The sequence below is a fragment of the Phoxinus phoxinus genome, assembly GCF_949152265.1.
Source record: "Phoxinus phoxinus genome assembly, chromosome: 12".
Taxonomy (NCBI): domain Eukaryota; kingdom Metazoa; phylum Chordata; class Actinopteri; order Cypriniformes; family Leuciscidae; genus Phoxinus; species Phoxinus phoxinus.
Window position 1 is genome coordinate 32371956 of NC_136887.1, and position 19750 is coordinate 32391705.

At 38.0% G+C, this 19750-nt stretch overlaps 1 protein-coding gene across 1 annotated transcript in view; it reads left to right on the forward strand.

Moving 5' to 3' along the window:
- spock1 (SPARC (osteonectin), cwcv and kazal like domains proteoglycan 1) overlaps positions 1 to 19750 on the forward strand; it is a 181968-nt gene that overhangs the window by 119570 nt on the left and 42648 nt on the right. The window contains 1 exon segment of the mRNA XM_079629988.1: positions 12492 to 12606. Within this exon segment, the coding sequence (XP_079486114.1) occupies positions 12492 to 12606 (115 nt within the window).

Below are 19750 nucleotides of genomic sequence, written 5' to 3' on the forward strand. Positions count from 1 at the left end.
TATGTAACATGCTAAATTAAGTCTGTTATAAAGCGATCGTGTCTCTTCAGAAAATCTGGACTAAACCGTTCAATTCATATGGATTAGTTTTACGATCTCTTTATGAACTTTTTGAAGCATCAAAGCATCAGTTGTGCAGCTGTCAATGGAGGGGAAAGCTCTCAGATGTCATAAAAAAATATCTTCATTTGTGTTCTGAAGATGAACGAAAGTTTTAAACGACATATGAGTAAATGACAGAATTTTCATTTTTGGGTGAACTAACCCTTTTTTGCTCTTGTGAATTTGTATTTGGGACTATTATCAACTGGCAAGATTATCTAAAACATAAGTTACTCAGTTAACCTTATTTTTTATCGAACTGTTCAGCAATATCACCCACAATCGTGTTGTCGGTCTGAATGTCAACACAGCTGTCTGATACTGTATGTGCGCTCAAATACATTTCTCTCTCTTGTTTTCTTGTTTGTAGTTAAAATGACCAGCCTGTTGTGTTGGTGTTTCTCTTTGAGAGAGTGAGAGATGACAGGAGTGTGACAGGGCAGATAATCAGGAATAGTTAATCCGCGTCTCTTGGGCAGTCGAGGGCGTTCCGGATTCTTCTGTAGTGTTTAGAGTCTCTTTGAGCACTGTCAGCAACACACACACACACACACACACACACACACACACACACACACACACACACACACACACACAGTCAGTCCTCCACTAACCTCTCCTCTCTGCCTCTTTTCTCCTCTGTATCGCTCTCTTTTTATCCTGTCTGTGTTTCTAAACACCTTCCATACACTGAGCTTCACACACATATGCAGACCGGCGTTCACACAGAATGCGTTTTTTGTTTTTTATAGTGCTTTGTCTTTTTTGTAAGCATGCTCTAGAGAAGGATGTTGCTTTTGCTCACGCCTCTGGTCTTTTGCAGCGTCATTTTTAGCACGGCGTTAAAAGTTTAACTTTTAAAAAATACACCTTGAGACCTTGCGCTTTTGCACTGCCCTGCGTCTCATGTTTCAAGAGCAACACCCCCTAACTTTAAATTGCATAATGTGGCTTAATCCATTAGGACAGTGATGCAACTTAGTACACACCTAATTGATGATATACAGTACATACCGACAAGTAGATGAGCCCAGAATATGAATGCAATGCACAAAGTGCCAATTGGGGAAACCCATAATGAATTCAACTTTGCTCGTTGCATTCATATTCTGGTCTCTTCTTCTTGTCTGTGTATAGTATGCATCATGGGACATGTAAAATGTGCCAATTGTATAAACATGCATTATTAACATTGTATATGAATCATGTTTCCAGTTGAGAATGTCTCCAATCGAGAACCCATCACAATACCAAAGTTGTTTATCATAAAGTAAACAAAAATGTCCTTAACATGGTGCATACAAATTGTTTAGGTCTCAGGCCAGTTGATGGTAATATTATGAGATGTATTATTATTACCATTAAAATGCAGACAAAACAATTAATATCACACAATGCATAGCAAAACTGGCAATTTACTAAATACATAAACAGCAGTAGTGAGATTTACCAGCCAAGCACTGGGACAAATATTGTATTTGAATATGAGAAATAATCAGCCAGTTGACTGCATAAACATATAAATGGGATTCAGTGCAATCAACGGCAGAGCCTATAATTCACAGCACAAAACACATAATCCATGTTAATCCTCATTGTGAACCTGTTTTAATGTCGACTGGGTCATGCTTTCTTTTTTCTCAAATTGTTTTTTTTTAGGACGAAGGTGTCACAACCTGTCCATGTTGACATTGTTTGACTTTGGCATAGAGACACATTAATATTTTTCATTGAGCTTTCTGCAATTCATTCTGTTATTTTATACTGAGGACGCATGATGAGTCTTTATATCATTCTCATCATTCTCTCACTTCTATGAGCTCATGTCAGGTGTAAATGTGTTCCTGTCTCTTTAAGACTGCGGGAGCTCATTTCAGTGCCACATCTGAGCATTAATTAATCAAACGTCTGCCCACGATTTTAATCTTTTAGTCTTTTTCTCACCATTAAATGTGACCCTTGGGGAGTGTAGGGTGTCAGACGTGTGACCCGTGGCCTGTCTAATTGAGCGTTTCTTTCATCATTGGGCGGAAGAACATTTTAATTAAGTGTTACATTCTTTCCTTTGGTCTTTTATTTCTTTGTGTGTGTGTGTGTGTGTGTGTGTGTTTAGCTGTCTGTTTGAACATGATTGGATGTTTCTAGTATAATTCTGATCGATCGCTATGGTAACCCTTTTCCCGCTCGCTCAGGCATTGCTGTATGAAGTTGCGTCTGTAGCAGAACTCACAGCAAGGGTTTACTAAAGGCGAGTTTGATTTCTGCCTCAAACATCAGGATTTCGTTTCTTTTCTCTATTTTTTTAGCTGGATTACAGTGTTTTTAACCTTGAGAAAACCCAGTAAACTGAGCCAAGATGATAAAGACGTTTAGCTCCAAATGCATGTGTGAGAAAGAGGAACAAACTTACACTGACTTTCAATAAAGCAAGAGACTGTGAGAGACTGTGATCAAAGCCTGTTTTTAAGGGTAAAATTGTGGTAAAATCACTTTTACACACCAAAAAAAAAAAATTTTTACTTGATAGTTAAAATAATTTGGTTTAGATAAATGTTAACTGGAATAAAATAATATATATATATATATATATATATATATATATATATATATATATAATATATATATATATATATATATATATATAATTAAACCTTTATCATTTGGTTTGACAACCTAGTTATCAAAGCAGCATTACTCATTTTAATGTAGGCTATGTACTAAAATAACTAAATCTAAAACTGAAATAAAAATGTATAAAAAAAATGTATTCGAATAAAAATTAAATAAAACTAATAAAAATGCCAAAAAAAGCAGCAAAATAACTAAAACTTTAAAAATGTTATTAATTAAATATATATATATATATATATATATATATATATATATATATATAAAAACTATAAAGATAACAGTAGTACACCCAACCTTCAGTGGCTTATTGTTTTGTTGATAAACACCAATTTAATTAATTCAATACTTTAATAATAATCAGAATAAACAGTTTTTTTTTAATAGAATTCAGCTTTTACACTGATTTCAAATGTGCCTCATCCAAGTTTAAAAAATATTTTGAAACTTTAATTACAGTAACTCAACCTCATGGCCTTTAACTTGAGTCTGTTTTGCGTTGCTTTGTGTACTTTTATGTGCGTGCGTTTCACAGCCTTTAGGAAGTGTAAAGTGCCTGTTTCGTTCTCTTTGAAGCTCTTTCCTTGGGCCATTTTAAATCTCGTCTGCTTCTCCAAACATTATTTTAAAGCAGAAGAAACTCTTTAGTAGAGCAAACCCTCTAAATACTTCTATTCTGAAGCCGGCCAATAATCATAGTGCAGCTGATGAATATTCAGTAGTGTTGGGAGAAGACGCAGTCCCATGGGGCTCCGGAGCGAGAGGCGCACACTTTCCACCCGTCGCTCGTGTCCGGAAGGCATGTTCGTTAAAATCCCATCCCGCCAAACCCCTCTGCCGCCTGAACTTCCCCAGCGTTTATCAATTTAATACTTTAATTAAACGTGGAATTATACATATGTTCCTTGCACAAGGTTTCCACAGCTGTTAGCGCTGAATAATCTTTCACTGTCTAGCGCTTTCTTCTCTCACTATAGAGCGACGGATAAACGGACTCTCGTTGTCTCGCGGTGAGATCCGTGTGAATTAAAGAGCTGTAGGTGTGTTCTTACCTGTTTAACATGCATTAGTTTTGCTCTGCGTTATACTTTTACATGAATTAAAGCGTCACATTCAATCTAATTATTTCCACTGAGAGAGAGAGAGAGAGGGGGGGGTTATGCTTGTTAAAGAAGTACTGTGTTACTTTGAGGACCGAATTGTCTTGAGAAGTGTGCTAAATTTGAGGGCTTCCTCAAACGTATGAATGATTCATAAAGTGAATAATTTTTGTTTTTAAGTTTTCGTTTAGGGTTTGAGCAGTAAGTCAGTACTTATTACATTAAGTTTTACATATAAAACAATAGAAGTCTATGATATGTCCTCATTTAATCTCTTAGTAAACTCATATATACGTGTGTGTGTGTGTGTGTGTGTGTGTGTGTGTGTGTGTGTGTGTGTGTGTGTGTGTGTGTGTGTGTGTGTGTGTGTGTGTGTGTGTGTGTGTGTGTGTGTGTGAAGACAGCTCCTGCTGCGCTGTGATAGATGTTCTTCCTACCTATAACCTCATTACACACACAAAAAAATCCCTGATTCTCTCTCTCTCTCTCTCTCTCTCTCTCTCTCTCTCTCTCTCTCTCTCTCTCTCTCTCTCTCTCTCTCTCTCTCTCTCTCTCTCTCTCTCTCTCTCTCTCTCTCTTCATATCATCCAATCACAACTCACTATGCTTTATAATCTGCACATTTAGCTCAGCTGATTGGTGATTATCCCTTTTTTCTCTTGTCTTGACTTCTCTCTTCTTAATCTGTTCTATAAGATTTTTGTGTGTGATAAGGTTGTAGTGAACACACATACACACACACACACACACACACACACACACACACACACACACACACTGAGACACGTCTGTCATCTCCATATGGACACGTCTGACCTCAGCGTCACACATGGCTGACTGCAGTATGACCCTTTCCTGAAGGAGACGCTTCTGCTCAACACTCGACTGTTCAGCTTGAGTTAGGTGATGTGGGCGGGGCTTGATATTTTGAGGGCGTGGCCTGAGGTGGGAGGGAGTGGCTTTAGATCATTTGACAGACAGACGTCTATAGATAGGCTGTGAGAGCAGTGGTATTTGAAGTGTGTGCAGCGAATTAAAGATTTTTATTTATTTATTTTAGTGTGCAGGAGGAGTTTAGGCAACATTACTTAATTTATTATATGCCATTCTTTTACACTCTGTGCCATTTTTTCTTTGTTATTTAAGTATTATTTTATACAGTACTATAATTTTGTAATCTAGAGATTTTTATATATTTTAAGGTTTAATTTCAAAATTTCACTCTTGGTTCGAATGCCTGGTCCATCATCAAATCAGCAGCTGTTTACACTTGTTGCTTGGTAACGACAATGCAGGAGAAGGTGGAAAAATGCACAGCGTTGTTCACCTCACTTTTATATATCGTTTTTTTAACCAATGGTTTTGATTTCAAAGTGTCAGCATATAACTCCACTTGTGTCTGTCTGCAGATGAGATACACATTCTCTCTGCTTGCAGTGTGTCTTTCACGCTTGTCAGGAAAGTGAGTGAGAACACACAAACACACAGTTTTATTGAATAATACATCATCAATAGTGGTTCACTTCCGCTATTTATATGATTGCGTTCATATCAGCAGCGATTTATGTGGACTTGGGTACAGTTCGCAGGTGTGCACCTGGGTTTGGAAAACAGCTGACGTCAATTGTACCCGGGTGCGCATCAAAAGTGCTAGTATGAAACCACCCTAAACTTCTTCAGAACATGCTTGAACTGACGAAGACTCATCACCTTTCAAATGAGGTCTTAAAATGACTGAATTCTATTTTTGAAACCAGTAACACGCACGCAGGCACACACACACACACACACACACACACACACACACACACACACACACACACACGCACACACACACACACACACAGTTTGTTTTGCTACTTGTGAGGATATTCCATATATAATGGTTTTTATACTGTACACACTGCCCCTATCCCTAAACCTGCCCATCACAGGAAACATTCTCCATTTTTGCATTTTTAATAAAACATTGTTTTTTTATGTTTTTTTTAAGCTATTTGAATTATGAGGACTCATGAAATGTCCTCATAAACCCTGTTTAAGTTGTAATACCAGTGTAATACACATGTCATTATACAAATTTATATCCTCATAAATAACATAAACAAGAACACACACACACACACACACACACACACACACACACACACACACACACACACACACACACACACACACACACACACACACACACACACACACACACAGTGTTTTAGTTTCTGTTGAGCCTGTGTTGTGTAATTCGCTGTCTCTAGGTGTCTTTTGCTCCAGGGTCGTACATTATTAACACTCAGTGTTTGAGTTGACCTCACATTGTAAACTTTAGCAATGCGTTTATTCTCTCATGACAGAAGCCTAAACATGCTCATATATTCAAACTCTCCTCCTGTATTTACCTATGTGTATTTACTGTCTTTTCTTTAGAAAAACACGCACTGATGAATCATTCATAATAAAGCTAACATGCATTAAGAAAGAATATAGAGTTGATTTTGATTTCATGGTGAGTGAAAACACTGCCCTCTCTCTCCCTGGTGTGCCTTTGAATGAGTTGATTGACACTTGATGCCAAAGTGTGCAGATGGCACAGATGGTATTTTGTAGGCAGGTGCCCTAATGTAGAGGGCATTGACGAGACATGTGTGTGTTTTAGGCTCTGTCAAGGTTAGATATTCACATTCTTTCTATGGAAACAGGATCACAGCATGTTAATTAAGCCGATTATGTGTGTGTGTGTGTGTGTGTGTGTGTGTGTGTGTGTGCGTGTGCGTGTGTGTGCGCGTGTGTGTGTGTGTGTTCAGAAAACAAAGGTCTCATTCATCTAAATGTTTTTAGTTTATCTGGTGACATTCAGAATTCGGCTGTGAGCTGATTGGCCATTAGGCTGCACTGGCTCGTCCTGATTGGATAATCACAGGTATGAATGCTGAATCCAGATCGTCTAATTTAGCCTCATTCAACCTTCAGCACTAATTCCAGTATTTAAAATAGAGGAAGTGTTCGTTTTAAGATTACTCCGGTGATGTGATTATGGATGTGAGGTTTATCATTCAGACTAAAAATTACAAAAACACAACAAAATTACTCAAATGAACTAAAATAAAATGAAAACAGCAAATAAAAATTAAAAAACTGTTTCAAAATAGAATTAGATTGTTCACAGTATGCACATTTTCCATCAGTTTGGCTCAAAAACAACATGTGCCTCTATCAACTGAGCCATAAATGCCATGTGTCTGATGACTCTGGAGCCTGAGGAAAAGATGATTGCTGAATTTGAAATGGCATACTTTTCTTACTATTTCTTCCATAAAAAAGATATTAGGATAATGCATAAGTAGTAAGAGTCGTATGATATTATTCCATTCCAAATTCAGCTGATGCGCATGCACAAAATTGGACTAAAAATACAAAGTGTCCTTGCTTATTTCCAAGGTGATGCAACATGCAATGTGATTGAAACATTAATTGTGATTGTATTAGTAGGCACTCAGTATGCAGTGTAAGTAGGCAGCATTTGCAGTAAGATAGTATTTAATTCTGAACAAAGCCCTTGTGTTGCACAGTTATTGATCGACGCAGCAGATGAGACGCCCACATACACAGGGATCCATGGCACACAAAGGGTTAAAGGTCGATTTGTGAGGTGTATGAAAGCGTTCGAGGTCACATCTGGATAGATGAGGTCTACTGTTGCTGTGATACTAAAGTTCAAAGGTCAAACTTGATAGAGAGCAAATGCAACTGCAGTTTACACAGAGAGAGTAAAATGACTTTAAACGCCTGCATTGGGGTTAAAGCAATAGTTCAGCCAAAGCATTTTTCCACCCTGTACGAGTTTGTTTCTTGCATGGAAACACAAGAGGAAGATCTATTTGATTACGGTGGTTTTACTCATGCAGTGTTAGTAGATCGTAGTCAAAAATCCATCATGAAGGAAAGAACTATAATAATAGGTAAATACTACAGGAAAAGTTTAGAGTTTATTAGCACACACACACACACACACACACACACACACACACACACACACACAGGCAGCTGTAAGACGATATATATGAAGCCAATGTTGCACATTTATAGGATTAATTTACTGGCTATCAAATCATGGCTGTTTATGAGCATCTCTCTCTCTCTCCCTCTCTCTCTCTCTCTCTCTCTCTCTCTCTCTCTCTCTCTCTCTCTCTCTCTCTCTCTCTCTCTCTCTCTCTCTCTCTCTCTCTCTCTCTCTCTCTCTCTTTCTCTTTTAATTCAGCCCATAAAAATGATAAAAACTTGTGGCCCTGAGGGGAGGCGGGTTTCCATAGCGATGTCACGAGAGACATATGATAGAGGAGGAATCACCCATCGAATAAACCAGCGTGGACGGCTTTTATTTTTCAGATAAATGAATTCTTCATCACTCAGTCCTGTAGTAAAGCACACCAGACGGAGATAAATGTGGACAGTCGGTCGTTGACAAGAAAAGAGGAATCAAATTGCATGCTATTAGTGCTATTTCTACAATATGTAGTATATATACTTTGCACAGCTTGTTTTATGTATGCATGAAATACTGTTACATATTGATTGCATTTGACAAAATGTGCAATATGCAACATGGTGCACATCCTGTTGAGATACTTTATCCCACAATGCAACGTCAAGTCACCTTTATATCTACAGTGCTTTATACAATACAGGATGTTTCAAAGCAGCTTCACATCATAGATAGGATAATAATAGAATCAGTATGCAAACTTGATCAAATATGAGACAAATAGAAATTCTGCTGTAAAGCAGCTTTTGATTCAGTTCAGTTCAATAACTGTAAAGTTAATCAATTATGGTCAAGTCGAGCAATGAAATATTAATAATACCAATCACAATTTTGTAAATATGTCGTTCTTATATGTCACTCATTTGATGCGTATGCCAAAACTTTGACTATTTTTACACAAATTTGTTTTAAAATGCAGAATAACGGTGAGTTAGAAATGCAAAATAATGGTATTTGATGATGATTAACTACCGAATTAAACATGCAGTGTATGAACTGCTATTTGAAACGGATATCATTATTCCAATGCATAGTTGCACATGCTATTTTTAATAAACAGTGCTCAGTATACAGTATAGATTGTGCAGTATTTGATTTTAAACATGGCCGAAGTGTGTACATCGTGCGCTGTTTGTCAATTAGGATTGACTGCTTGGTTAAACAGGAACTGAATTTGTTCATTCAGGCCTGGAATTGAAAAGTGTGAAGAGGTAAATATCCCCCTTCCTCCCTCTCTCTCGCTCTCATCTCACATTTATCAGTCGGGATCTATCACACTTTCTTATTTTCATTCCCTCTTCGACACATGCGTTCGTACCCTGCAGTGAGGGTGTTTGGAGTTCGTCTCTGAATATGAATGGCCTGTTTTCCGTTGTAATAGAAAAACGACTGAACAAAATGAAAGAATACACTGTAGACTAGTAACAAGAGAAATGCATCACAATGCTGTACATGTGTACCTGTACATTGACTCACCTTACATGTCAGCTCACCTCACTAGATCAATACTCCTTGTGTGTGTGTGTGTGTGTGTGTGTGTGTGTGTGTGTGTGTGTGTGTGTGTGTGTGTGTGTGTGTGTGTGTGTGTGTGTGTGTGTGTGTGTGTGTGTTAATACACAGACGTGAGACTTGATAATCCAGACAGAGATGCTTGACGCAGATGAATGATGAAATAACATTTAATAAACACCAGGAACCAAATATAAGACAAAAGGATGTCCAAACAAAAGTAATTTCACACACAGACGATACAAAATTATATTTATTTGTAGGAAATTATATAGTTTTATTAAATTTTATAAAAGAAATGTATATGTGTATAACATAAAATGAAGATATAAATGAATATAAATCCAGAAAATAGAAATGGTCCCTTCGTTTTCTTTATGCGGATATATTTTATTATTTATTTTATTTTGAACGAGGTCAAATTCGATCGGGGCGTGTTTCTGTGAGATTCACCTCATTAAACCTCCTGCTAACTGCACACGCACACACTCAGTTATGCAAAAACTAAAACACGAAAGCAAAATGTCCTTCAGACAGAATCCAATCACTGTATAATGTGAAAGACATCACGCAATCTGTGTGTGTGTGTGTATGTCCGCTGCTAAAGCGTGTCCTCACTTCCCCTCCGATACGCTCCCAGCGCCTCATCTCTTGTTTCCTTCCATCTCTCTCGCCCTCACCGGCTGAATCCCATATGCAGGAAAATATCAAATATTTCCATCTGTCAGAGGGTTGAGAGGCCTGAACTCCATCAATAAGGCATGTACATCTCTAAACACACAAACACGCACACACACCCTCACTAAACACTGAGAGTGGAAGACAGTGAGGAAGATGGAGGTATTAGGTATTACAGATCAAACTAAAGTGTGTACGCGCTCACATACACACTCACTCTCGCTCGCTCACTCACTCACTCACTCACTCGCGCACACACACACGCGCACACATACACACTCACTCTCGCACACACACACACACACACACACACACACACACACACACACACACTCACTCACTCACTCGCACACACACACACACACACACACACACACACTCTCACTCACTCACTCGCGCACACACACACGCGCACACATACACACTCACTCTTGACGGAACGTGGAGGACCGAAAAAAAACTTCAACATGCTAGTCTTTTTGTCGTAATGTCGTGAAGCATCGCAGACGTGACGTAGATTGTCGCCCACTATGACACACACTATACGAGATGAAACGATCGAATCTTGCGTCCCGACGCCCGTTGTCGTTTACGAATCCCCATGACACCCTACGTCAAACGGATCATGCCAAAATCGGGCTAAAATCGTGTAATCGGGCATAAGAATTAAGCGTGTGTACCAATGTCTGGATTGTTCTTTTCCATGAAAGAGAAAGAGACTCCAAGAAGCATCATGAAAGTAGTTTATATGACTTACTGTGTGCACTATATTCAAGTCTTCTGGAGTCATGCTTTCTGTGAGGAACAGACTGAACTTTAAATCATTAATCACTGTAAATCTCTCCCTTTTCTCATTTGCATATTCAAATATGGAACAAGGTTGGATGTAAATTATGTCAAACATGGTTGGTTCTAACAGGCCTTTTGACTTAATGATCCCATTTTCAGTGAATAATATGTGAAATATTGGTCTGTTACTCACACAAAACGATCATGTGACTTCAGAAGAGCTGTAATAAAGAGCATGGGTCATAAAGATGGATGTTATGATGCTTTTTCTAATCTTGACTGCAGCCCCTGGTCACTGTCTGCTTTCATTGTATCACTGTATTGTGTTTTATTATTGTTTTTTTGTGACGATGTTCCATTGTTTCATTGGATTATTGGATTTATCATTAACGTAATTTGCATGGACACCTTTTGTTTTTTTGAATGTCATTCCAATTGATAAATCTGAACATAGTGTTTACATGAACGCTAAATTAAGTTATCGGGTTGATGTACATGTTTATATGTCATATATATAGAGAGTCCTGCTGTTGGCACATACTAACCATCCGTATCATTGTTTCATTGTGTCATCATATACTGGTTTTGTCATTTCGATACATCATTGTTTTGTTATATCAATGTTTTGCTGTATCACTGTAACATCTTTTGTGAATGTGACCAGAGCGACCATTTTTTGTGTGGTTAGATTCAGATGACAATGAGCCTGGGATTAATACTAAGGTAGAACTATCCTTTTAATTATGATTTCATTCTGTTAGCAGGAGTGATAAGAGCTGCAAATCGTGTGTGTGTGTGTGTGTGTGTGTGTGTGTGTGTTGTATTGTAATGAAGGCCAGTTGGCATGGCTGCGCTCCAGACGAACAGCAGGTTGGCATCAAACTTCCCCAATGAACACACACATAGACATGTGAAGGTCAGAGGGAGTGATGGAGTGTTTGACCTCTGTTAAACCCACCTGTGTGATTCAGTGTCTCACACACACACACACACATGCAGCAGCGCTATACTGTATGTTTATAATAGTTGTGTATGTCTTATCAAATTAAAACTGAATTTGCTATGTAATAGATGGCTAAGAAACGTGTGTGTTTAATGTTTCCTGACAGAGATGAATGTCTCACGAGTTCTCGTAATGACCTCGGCACACGCGCTATTCCTCCTCATCCTCCTACTTCCTGCTGGAGGAACTACATTACCTGTGCGAGAGAGGAAACGATGGCAGAGCGCGAGACAGTGTTTCTCCTCGTCCTCCATTTGTCAGGAAGTGTTTACACTGAGCTATTGCTCAAAGTCAGCGCAGTGTGTGTGTGTGTGTGTGTGTGTGAGAGAGATGATAAAACATTTGCCAGAAGGCTGCTGCATTGTTTCTCCTGTGTTTGCCAGAGTAAAGCTCTCCTCTCCTCCATCAGATTCTCTCGCTTCCTTTCATGCCATCTGACTGAATCTACTCTGTTTTTCTTTCCTGGAGAGGAAAAACCAAAACAAAAGAACATGGATATAAAAGATGAGAGAGTGCGCGCGCGTGTGTGTGTGTTTGAGAGACACATAAACACAGATCAGATATCAGATAAGATAAAGGCTGGTTTTAGGCCCAGAAAGATTTAGTTTTATCATATTAAATGAAGTCTTTCTCTGTCTTTCAGGGCTGGACAGCACTAAAGACCCCTGTCTGAAGGTTCACTGCCCTCCTCACAAAGTGTGTGTGAGCCACGACTTCCAGACGGCCATCTGCACCAATCACAAACCAGCACAGCACAGGTAAGACAAGTGTGGGTGCTGAGATGGAGGAAGGTATGCTACAGATTGTTTAATCAACTAGAAAATAAACATTTGTCAAGACAAATTTTGACTAGTTTAAAGGTTATTCAGTTTGGCAACAGTTATATAGAGTGGTGCTAGGTAGTTGCTAAGGTGTTTTGGGTGGTTGCTAGGGCAGGGGTTTTAAATATTTTAGATGCTACAAACCCCTAAATATTATCATCCTCATGTGAGGGACCTCATCCTAATATTTGGAAATATAAGGCAGCCGACATATTTTCATGTATAAAGACCTAATTTATACAGTGAAAAACTAAAATTATACCAAAAATTCTAAAATATATTATATGGAAAATATTTTGTTTTGTATATACGTATTGCTTTCCTACTCACTATAGTACTGTACTGTTAGATGCATTATTTTTTTATTTAAATGTATTTATTTATTTTAACCATTTTTTGCTAACACTTTACAACAAGGTCCCGATAGTTACCATTAGTTAATGCTCTGACTAACATTAACTAACAACGAGCAACACATTTGTTACAATATTTATTAATCTTTGTTAATGCTACTGATACAAGATACAACTTTTGATTTCAATAATGTATTAGAAAATTAACTAAGACTAATAAATACTTTAGAATTGTTAGTTCATGGTAATGTACTAATGTTATCAAATGGAACCTTATTGTAAAGTGTTACCATTTTTTTTTTTTTTTTTTAAATAAATTATTTATTAAGTTAAAGCTTTTTTTTTTATAACATTTTCTTTTTAAATACAGTTTTTAGACTAACTTCCCCCTGGACCCTGGCTTAATAACCCCTGCTGAACTTCTGTTTGGTGCAGTTGATGCATCTTTTACCAGAACAAACTAACTAGTCAAACCCTGAACCGCTGGAAGCTCAAAGTGTTTCTCACTAGTAGCCTAATTCTTGACCAATTATTCCATAGCCATGATTACAAATGAGTTCTAAGCACTAGATAAATGATCATGTGTCCTTGTGTTTAATCGGCCTCTGAGGTATTTACACTCGGGAAGCTGCTCCGCTTCTCCAGGGTCACATTAACATTCTATTGGTGTCTGTTGTGAGTCGTTGCCATAGTGACAGCGGAACGTTGAGGGAATGTCATTCCGGCCTCTTGACTCCGCCCTCTTTATGTTTGGTCAAACAAATATTAATTGTGTATTGGCCATTAGAGCTGGTCCAAGAGTTTACGAAGCTAAATTACTAACGCCCTCTTACATATGCAAAGACAAAGAGCATGCTGGCAAGGCAAATATCACATCTCCCTGAGAAATAACGACATGCTGATCCGATTAGAAAGCCAAGCGCACTGCGAGCGGGTGATAATGCTTTCCTTAGGAGTTATCGCTGCATTGGTCAATCTATCATTAATGACCAGCACATGAGGTGTAGCTGCTGCTTCTGATCATTAATTTACACCTTAAAACACTGCGGTACATAATGCATGAAGAGCACCGCTAGATTATGCACAACAAAATAACACGTTAATAAATCATAAGTAGACCCACATGGAATCTGCACTAATTGTTGAGGAAAGTCTGTTAAATGGATCTGGTACAAAGTGTTAAAAGGAGCTGATATTGATAGTGTTAAAGCATTATCAAATTAACTGATAAATAAACAGGCCTCTGCTCTGTCCTAATATCTAGTGTGCTCCCTTGCAGTTTCTCCCATTCATAAGTAATAGGAGTTAGTGTTGTCAAAAATATCGATATTTCGATAAATATCGATACTGAAATATCTGAACGGTACCAATACTAATTTCCCGAAGTATCGATACTAGCCAAACTTTCACTTTCACTTCTCCCCAAAGGCGCGTTGACAAACACCACACGTGACGCACTCGTCTCATTCGCTCTGGTTAAATAGCAAAAGTGAAGTGAATGGAAAGATGGCGAGGGCGGCGCCCCCGCGACTTGCTTTGGTTGATTGATAAAGAACACCGCGAGCGGGCATGTTGGAGAATAGCGCGGACACGCGTAAAAACACACCGCGAGCGAGTCGGAGTCGGAGTCGGAGAATAGCGTGGACACGCGCTACACACTGCGAGCGGGTATGTCAGAGAATAGCGCAGACACGCGCTTCACACTGCGAGCGGGCTGCGGGCACCCAAAAGATTGTTTGACAATCAATAATCACTCACATCACTCATTTTTTAAAATTATTTTATAGGTGAAAACAGACTTAAGGAACAGGCTCCAGGGGTACCATTTAGCAAGCATAGGCTACGCTCAGCATCAGGGGTGTTTGTTGTTTGGACAGACCTTTCCCCACTGCTAAAAACAATCCTAAACGAAACACTGTAACTCTTCTCATTTTAACTTTTCTGAAACATTAACCAAGATGGCCTAGTATTGTTGTTGATATGAGTCTGTGTTGTCTCGTTTTTTCACCGTAATTCTTAAAGTTAACATAATCTGACTGAGGAATCCGACAAGTAAACTGACAAGTAAACCGACAAGTTTAACTGTGGTCAAATGTAAATTAACTTGTGCCTATTTAACTTTATTCAGAAAATTATTATTTAATTCTGCAATTTGCCTTCATTAGCGATTATCATCAATTTGATTACACAGATATGAATTAAACTAGACAGCTAGACAATGGCATCTCTGAATTCAATAATGAAATGCCTTTAACTAAAATTTGAATGTTTAATCTTATTATTATACATTACTGACACTCTATCCTCCAATTTGATACTGTTGAGTGCTTTTTTACAGTAAAAAGCAAAAAAACAGTTTTGGCCTATTACAGTAGGCTATATTTTAATCTTTGATTACAGTAGGTTATACAAATACAACGGGTCATGTTAGCCCTGGTCCAATTAAAAAATATTAACAGATAGAACTCAGGACATTTTTGTTCATGTAAAATATATCTCATTGTCATGTTCTAGACTTGTTATATTTAGCTTTAAATAAAAAAAAATACCCCCTTAATATTGTGGCAGTTTTTTTCTCTGTGGTATCGAAAATGGTATCGAATATCGATATTTTTCAAGGTATCGTATCGAAATTAGAAATTGTAGTATCGTGACAACACTAATAGGAGTGCACCTTCTTTGTATATCTATACTCTTTGATTAACGGCACATGTTGAGACAAGGAGAGCTGAGTCTACTTCCACATGTTCTGATAACTTTATAACTGTCTTAACTTATTTTCTTAATATTTCTCTTGTGGCCCATATGTGGTGAAAAAAATGAGGAGAGAAGTATTTCGTGTTAAACATTTTGTTTTTTGGAGTAAGCTTAAAGGAGTAAGCTAATCTAACAACTTTTATTATTATCGCAACGCCTCGGTTATGCGGTGATGCGATTAATAATAAAAGTACCCTAATAATTATTATCATTATTGAGCCCCCTCGCCGAGCCCCCCCTTGATGCTGGGCCTGACATGTAGCATTATGCGTAACACGAGTTTAAACCATTAGTGATGAGGTTTTAATTGAGGTGTAATTATGAAGAAGAGACTCATGCTGGTTGTATGAATAGACTGTATTTCTGCAGTAAGACTGATTTGAGAACAGATCCAACACAGCAGTGTAATTTCCACTTGCAAATATACTTCAGTATAATGCAATGAAGTGTAAATTACAGATAATGTAATGCACAATAATGTGCTGTAATATACTCCATTATACTGTATCTCACTCCATTATCCAGCAGTTCAGTACGTAGACTTTAAAAGCTTCGGCTGAAGATGAGCACTTCATAGTGACCAGAGACAAATTCTCCTCATGATCACTCAATAATGTTCGTGAATTTGGCGGATGGGTTCAGAAGGACTGGGAGCGAGTTCAGCTTATTACACGGCTCTCTGGAGGACACGACTGTGATTGGTCACCCGCAGCATTCGGCCAATATATTTGTATAATGGTGCTAAACTGTAGCCGCTACATTAGCCATTGTCCCCTTTAAATGATTTCCTAAATAGCTATGCTAGTTTATCAATCCATACTCTCTTTCTCTCTTTTCTAAACAATAAAATGATTTAAACTCAAATCAATATTTCATGTCTGCTTATTTGGTTTTTAAGCAGTTGTGTGATAAGTGAGAAATCACTTAGCTGGTTATTAGCAGAACATAAACCCCTTCAAGGTGACATGAGACAACTCTGGTTATCCTTTATATATAATGAATAAAATAGAAAAGAACGATTTTTAAAGAAATGTAATATTTTTTTTAATGCAAGGATGCATTCAATTGATCAAAAGTGGCAGTAGACATGTAAATTATGTGACAAAAGATTTATATTTCAAATAAATGCTGTTCTATTCATCAAAGTATCCTAATTAATAGGCTGTATCACGATTTGCACAAAAATATGAAGCACCACTGTTTTTAAAACTATAATTTGATATAAAATTATATTATATATATATTAGGGCTGTCAAAAGATTCATCGTGATTAATCACATCCAAAATAAAAGTTTGTGTTTACATAATATATGTGTGTATACTGTGTAGAATTATTATGTATAAATACACACACATTCATATATATATATTTAAGGAATAATTGCATTTATATACTGTATATACATTTACATAATTTATATTATATATACAAGTTTTATATATAAATATAACCAATTTTTCTTAAATATATACATGATTGTGTGTGTTTTTATATATATAAATAATTATACACAGTACACACACATTTATTATGTAAACACAAACTTTTATTTTGGATGCGATTAATCGCGATTAATCTTTTGACAGCCCTAATATATATATATACAATTTTAATAAAATGTATCAGCCAATACAGGGACACGGTCGAAACACGTTTTGACTGTAATAATACTAGAAGCATGTGGCAGGGGATCAACAACATCAGTTTAAAAGGAATAAACTCTGCTGTGAAGACGGACAAGCTAAATAATTTCTACACTCGTTTCGAAGGAAATAACTCCACCGTCACGAGAAGTTCTCCCGGTTAGTTCTTTCACAGTCTCTTTAGCGGATGTAACCTGATCCTTCCTTTAGGTGAATATCCCCAGAGTCCAGACACTCCAGTCGCACACTCAAAGCATTCGAGCACCAGTTAGTGGATGTTTTTACAGACATTTTCAATCTGTTCCTCTTCTTATCTGTGGTGCCCACATGCTTCAAAACGTCCTTCATCGTGCCTGTACCCAAACAAACCAAAATCACATGCTTACATGACTGGCGCCCTATTGCTCTAACCCCTATTATTAGTAAATGCTTCAAAAGGCTGATCAGAAACTACATCTGTTCTGTGCTGCCTGCCAAACTGGACACACTGCAGTTTGCATACCATGGCGATCGCTCTACTGATAATGTCATACATTACACACTGCTCTCTCTCACCTAGAAAATAGGAGCACATATGTGAGAATGCTTTTGTAGACTACAGTTCAGCATTCAACACCATAGTGCCCTCCAAGCTTGACAGCAAACTCTAGGCAAACTGAACAGTTCTCTCGGATACTGGATGTCCTGTCAGGCAGATGCCAAGTAGTCAGAATCGGTAACAAGACCTCCTCCCCAATGACCCTCAACACAGGGACTGCATGGACACACACAGCTCTAATACCATCTTCAAATTCGCTGACGATACGACTGTAGTAGGACTGATCACCGGCAACAATGAGACGGCCTACAAGGAGGAGGTGAACGCGCTGGCTCATGGGTGCCAGGAGAACAACCTCTCCCTCAATGTCAAGAGGACCAAAGTGTTAGTAGTGGATTCCAGGATACAGGACACACCACCATCAACAGCACACCAGTGAAGAGGTTCAGACACTTCAAATTCCTTGGCATCCTCAATAGGGCTGCACGATATTGATGAAAAATGCGATATGCGATAACTCATTAAATAGTGCAATATACGATATGCGATATGATAATGCTCGAGGATGTTTTTATGTTCGATAATAAACACAGCATGATATAAAAGTAGGCTAGTATGAGTGTTTGCTCTAATATGGTGAATATTATAATGTTTAGACCCGGGATGTTGAATTTTGAACCTGGCTTTATTCAATACTCAGATTTAGTTTTTTTCGTTCAAAAAAATAAAATGCTAATTTAGTGCATATTAAATTAGATATTGCCTAATTTGCATATTTAAACATTAAATTACAGAAAACTTTTAATACATTTTTTTCTCATCTTAACCCTCTGGGGTCGGCAAACGCACTAACTAATATCGATCGTGTCCTACATGAATATAAATTTCGTATTGAAAGGGGTCTATAGTTCATATTTCAGCGGGATGATTTAGAACGCCAACTTTTGTTGAATTTATGATAAATCTACAGACGCAAACAGACAAAGTGTAGTAAAATAAAGACCTAAATGTGTATTTCGGACTTTTTTCCACCACAAGTCTGAAAGAAGACTTATTGAAGACAAATATCCCAAAATCTCAAAATTGACCAGTGGAAAAAAAACGAATGTTTTTGCCCGCCGTGTCTCGCCTTAAAGCTACAAAAGTTATTCAGCCAAGAGCAGTGAGCGGTTTTCTCTTTGTCTTTTCTTCATGACCCCAGTTATTGCAAGCATATGCATATAGTGATATATACATTTGCGATATTTCGATAATTTCTATATATTGTGCAGCCCTAATCCTCAACACCAGGGACCTCACATGGTTGATGCACACAGAGGCAGTGGTGAAGAAGGATAGGAAGGCTTGAGAAGTTAAGAGATGGTAGCCTCGATAGATGGCTAAGGAAGTTTGATACGAGCCTCCACATCCTCAGCTCGTTCTACACCTGCACCGTGGAGAGCATTCGGACAGCCCGTCACATTGTTGGATGCGAGCTTCCCTCCCTCCAGAACATCTACACCCGGCTGTGTATGAGGAGGATCATCAGTGACTCCAGCCACCCCAGCCTTGGACAGGCAGGCGGTCCCGCACCAGCCGGCTAAGAGACCGTTTCTTCCCACAGGCCATTAGACTTCTGAGCACTAAACTAATGGCCCTTCAATACCAAACGCCCCATAACCACCAACACAGCACTTCTCTGGACTAGACACATCATACACTTCTAACACTTCTACACACCTTTACTGTAAAAAAAAACCCATATGCTCTTATGTGTATACTTTTCTTCGTACTATATTGTGTATATTTG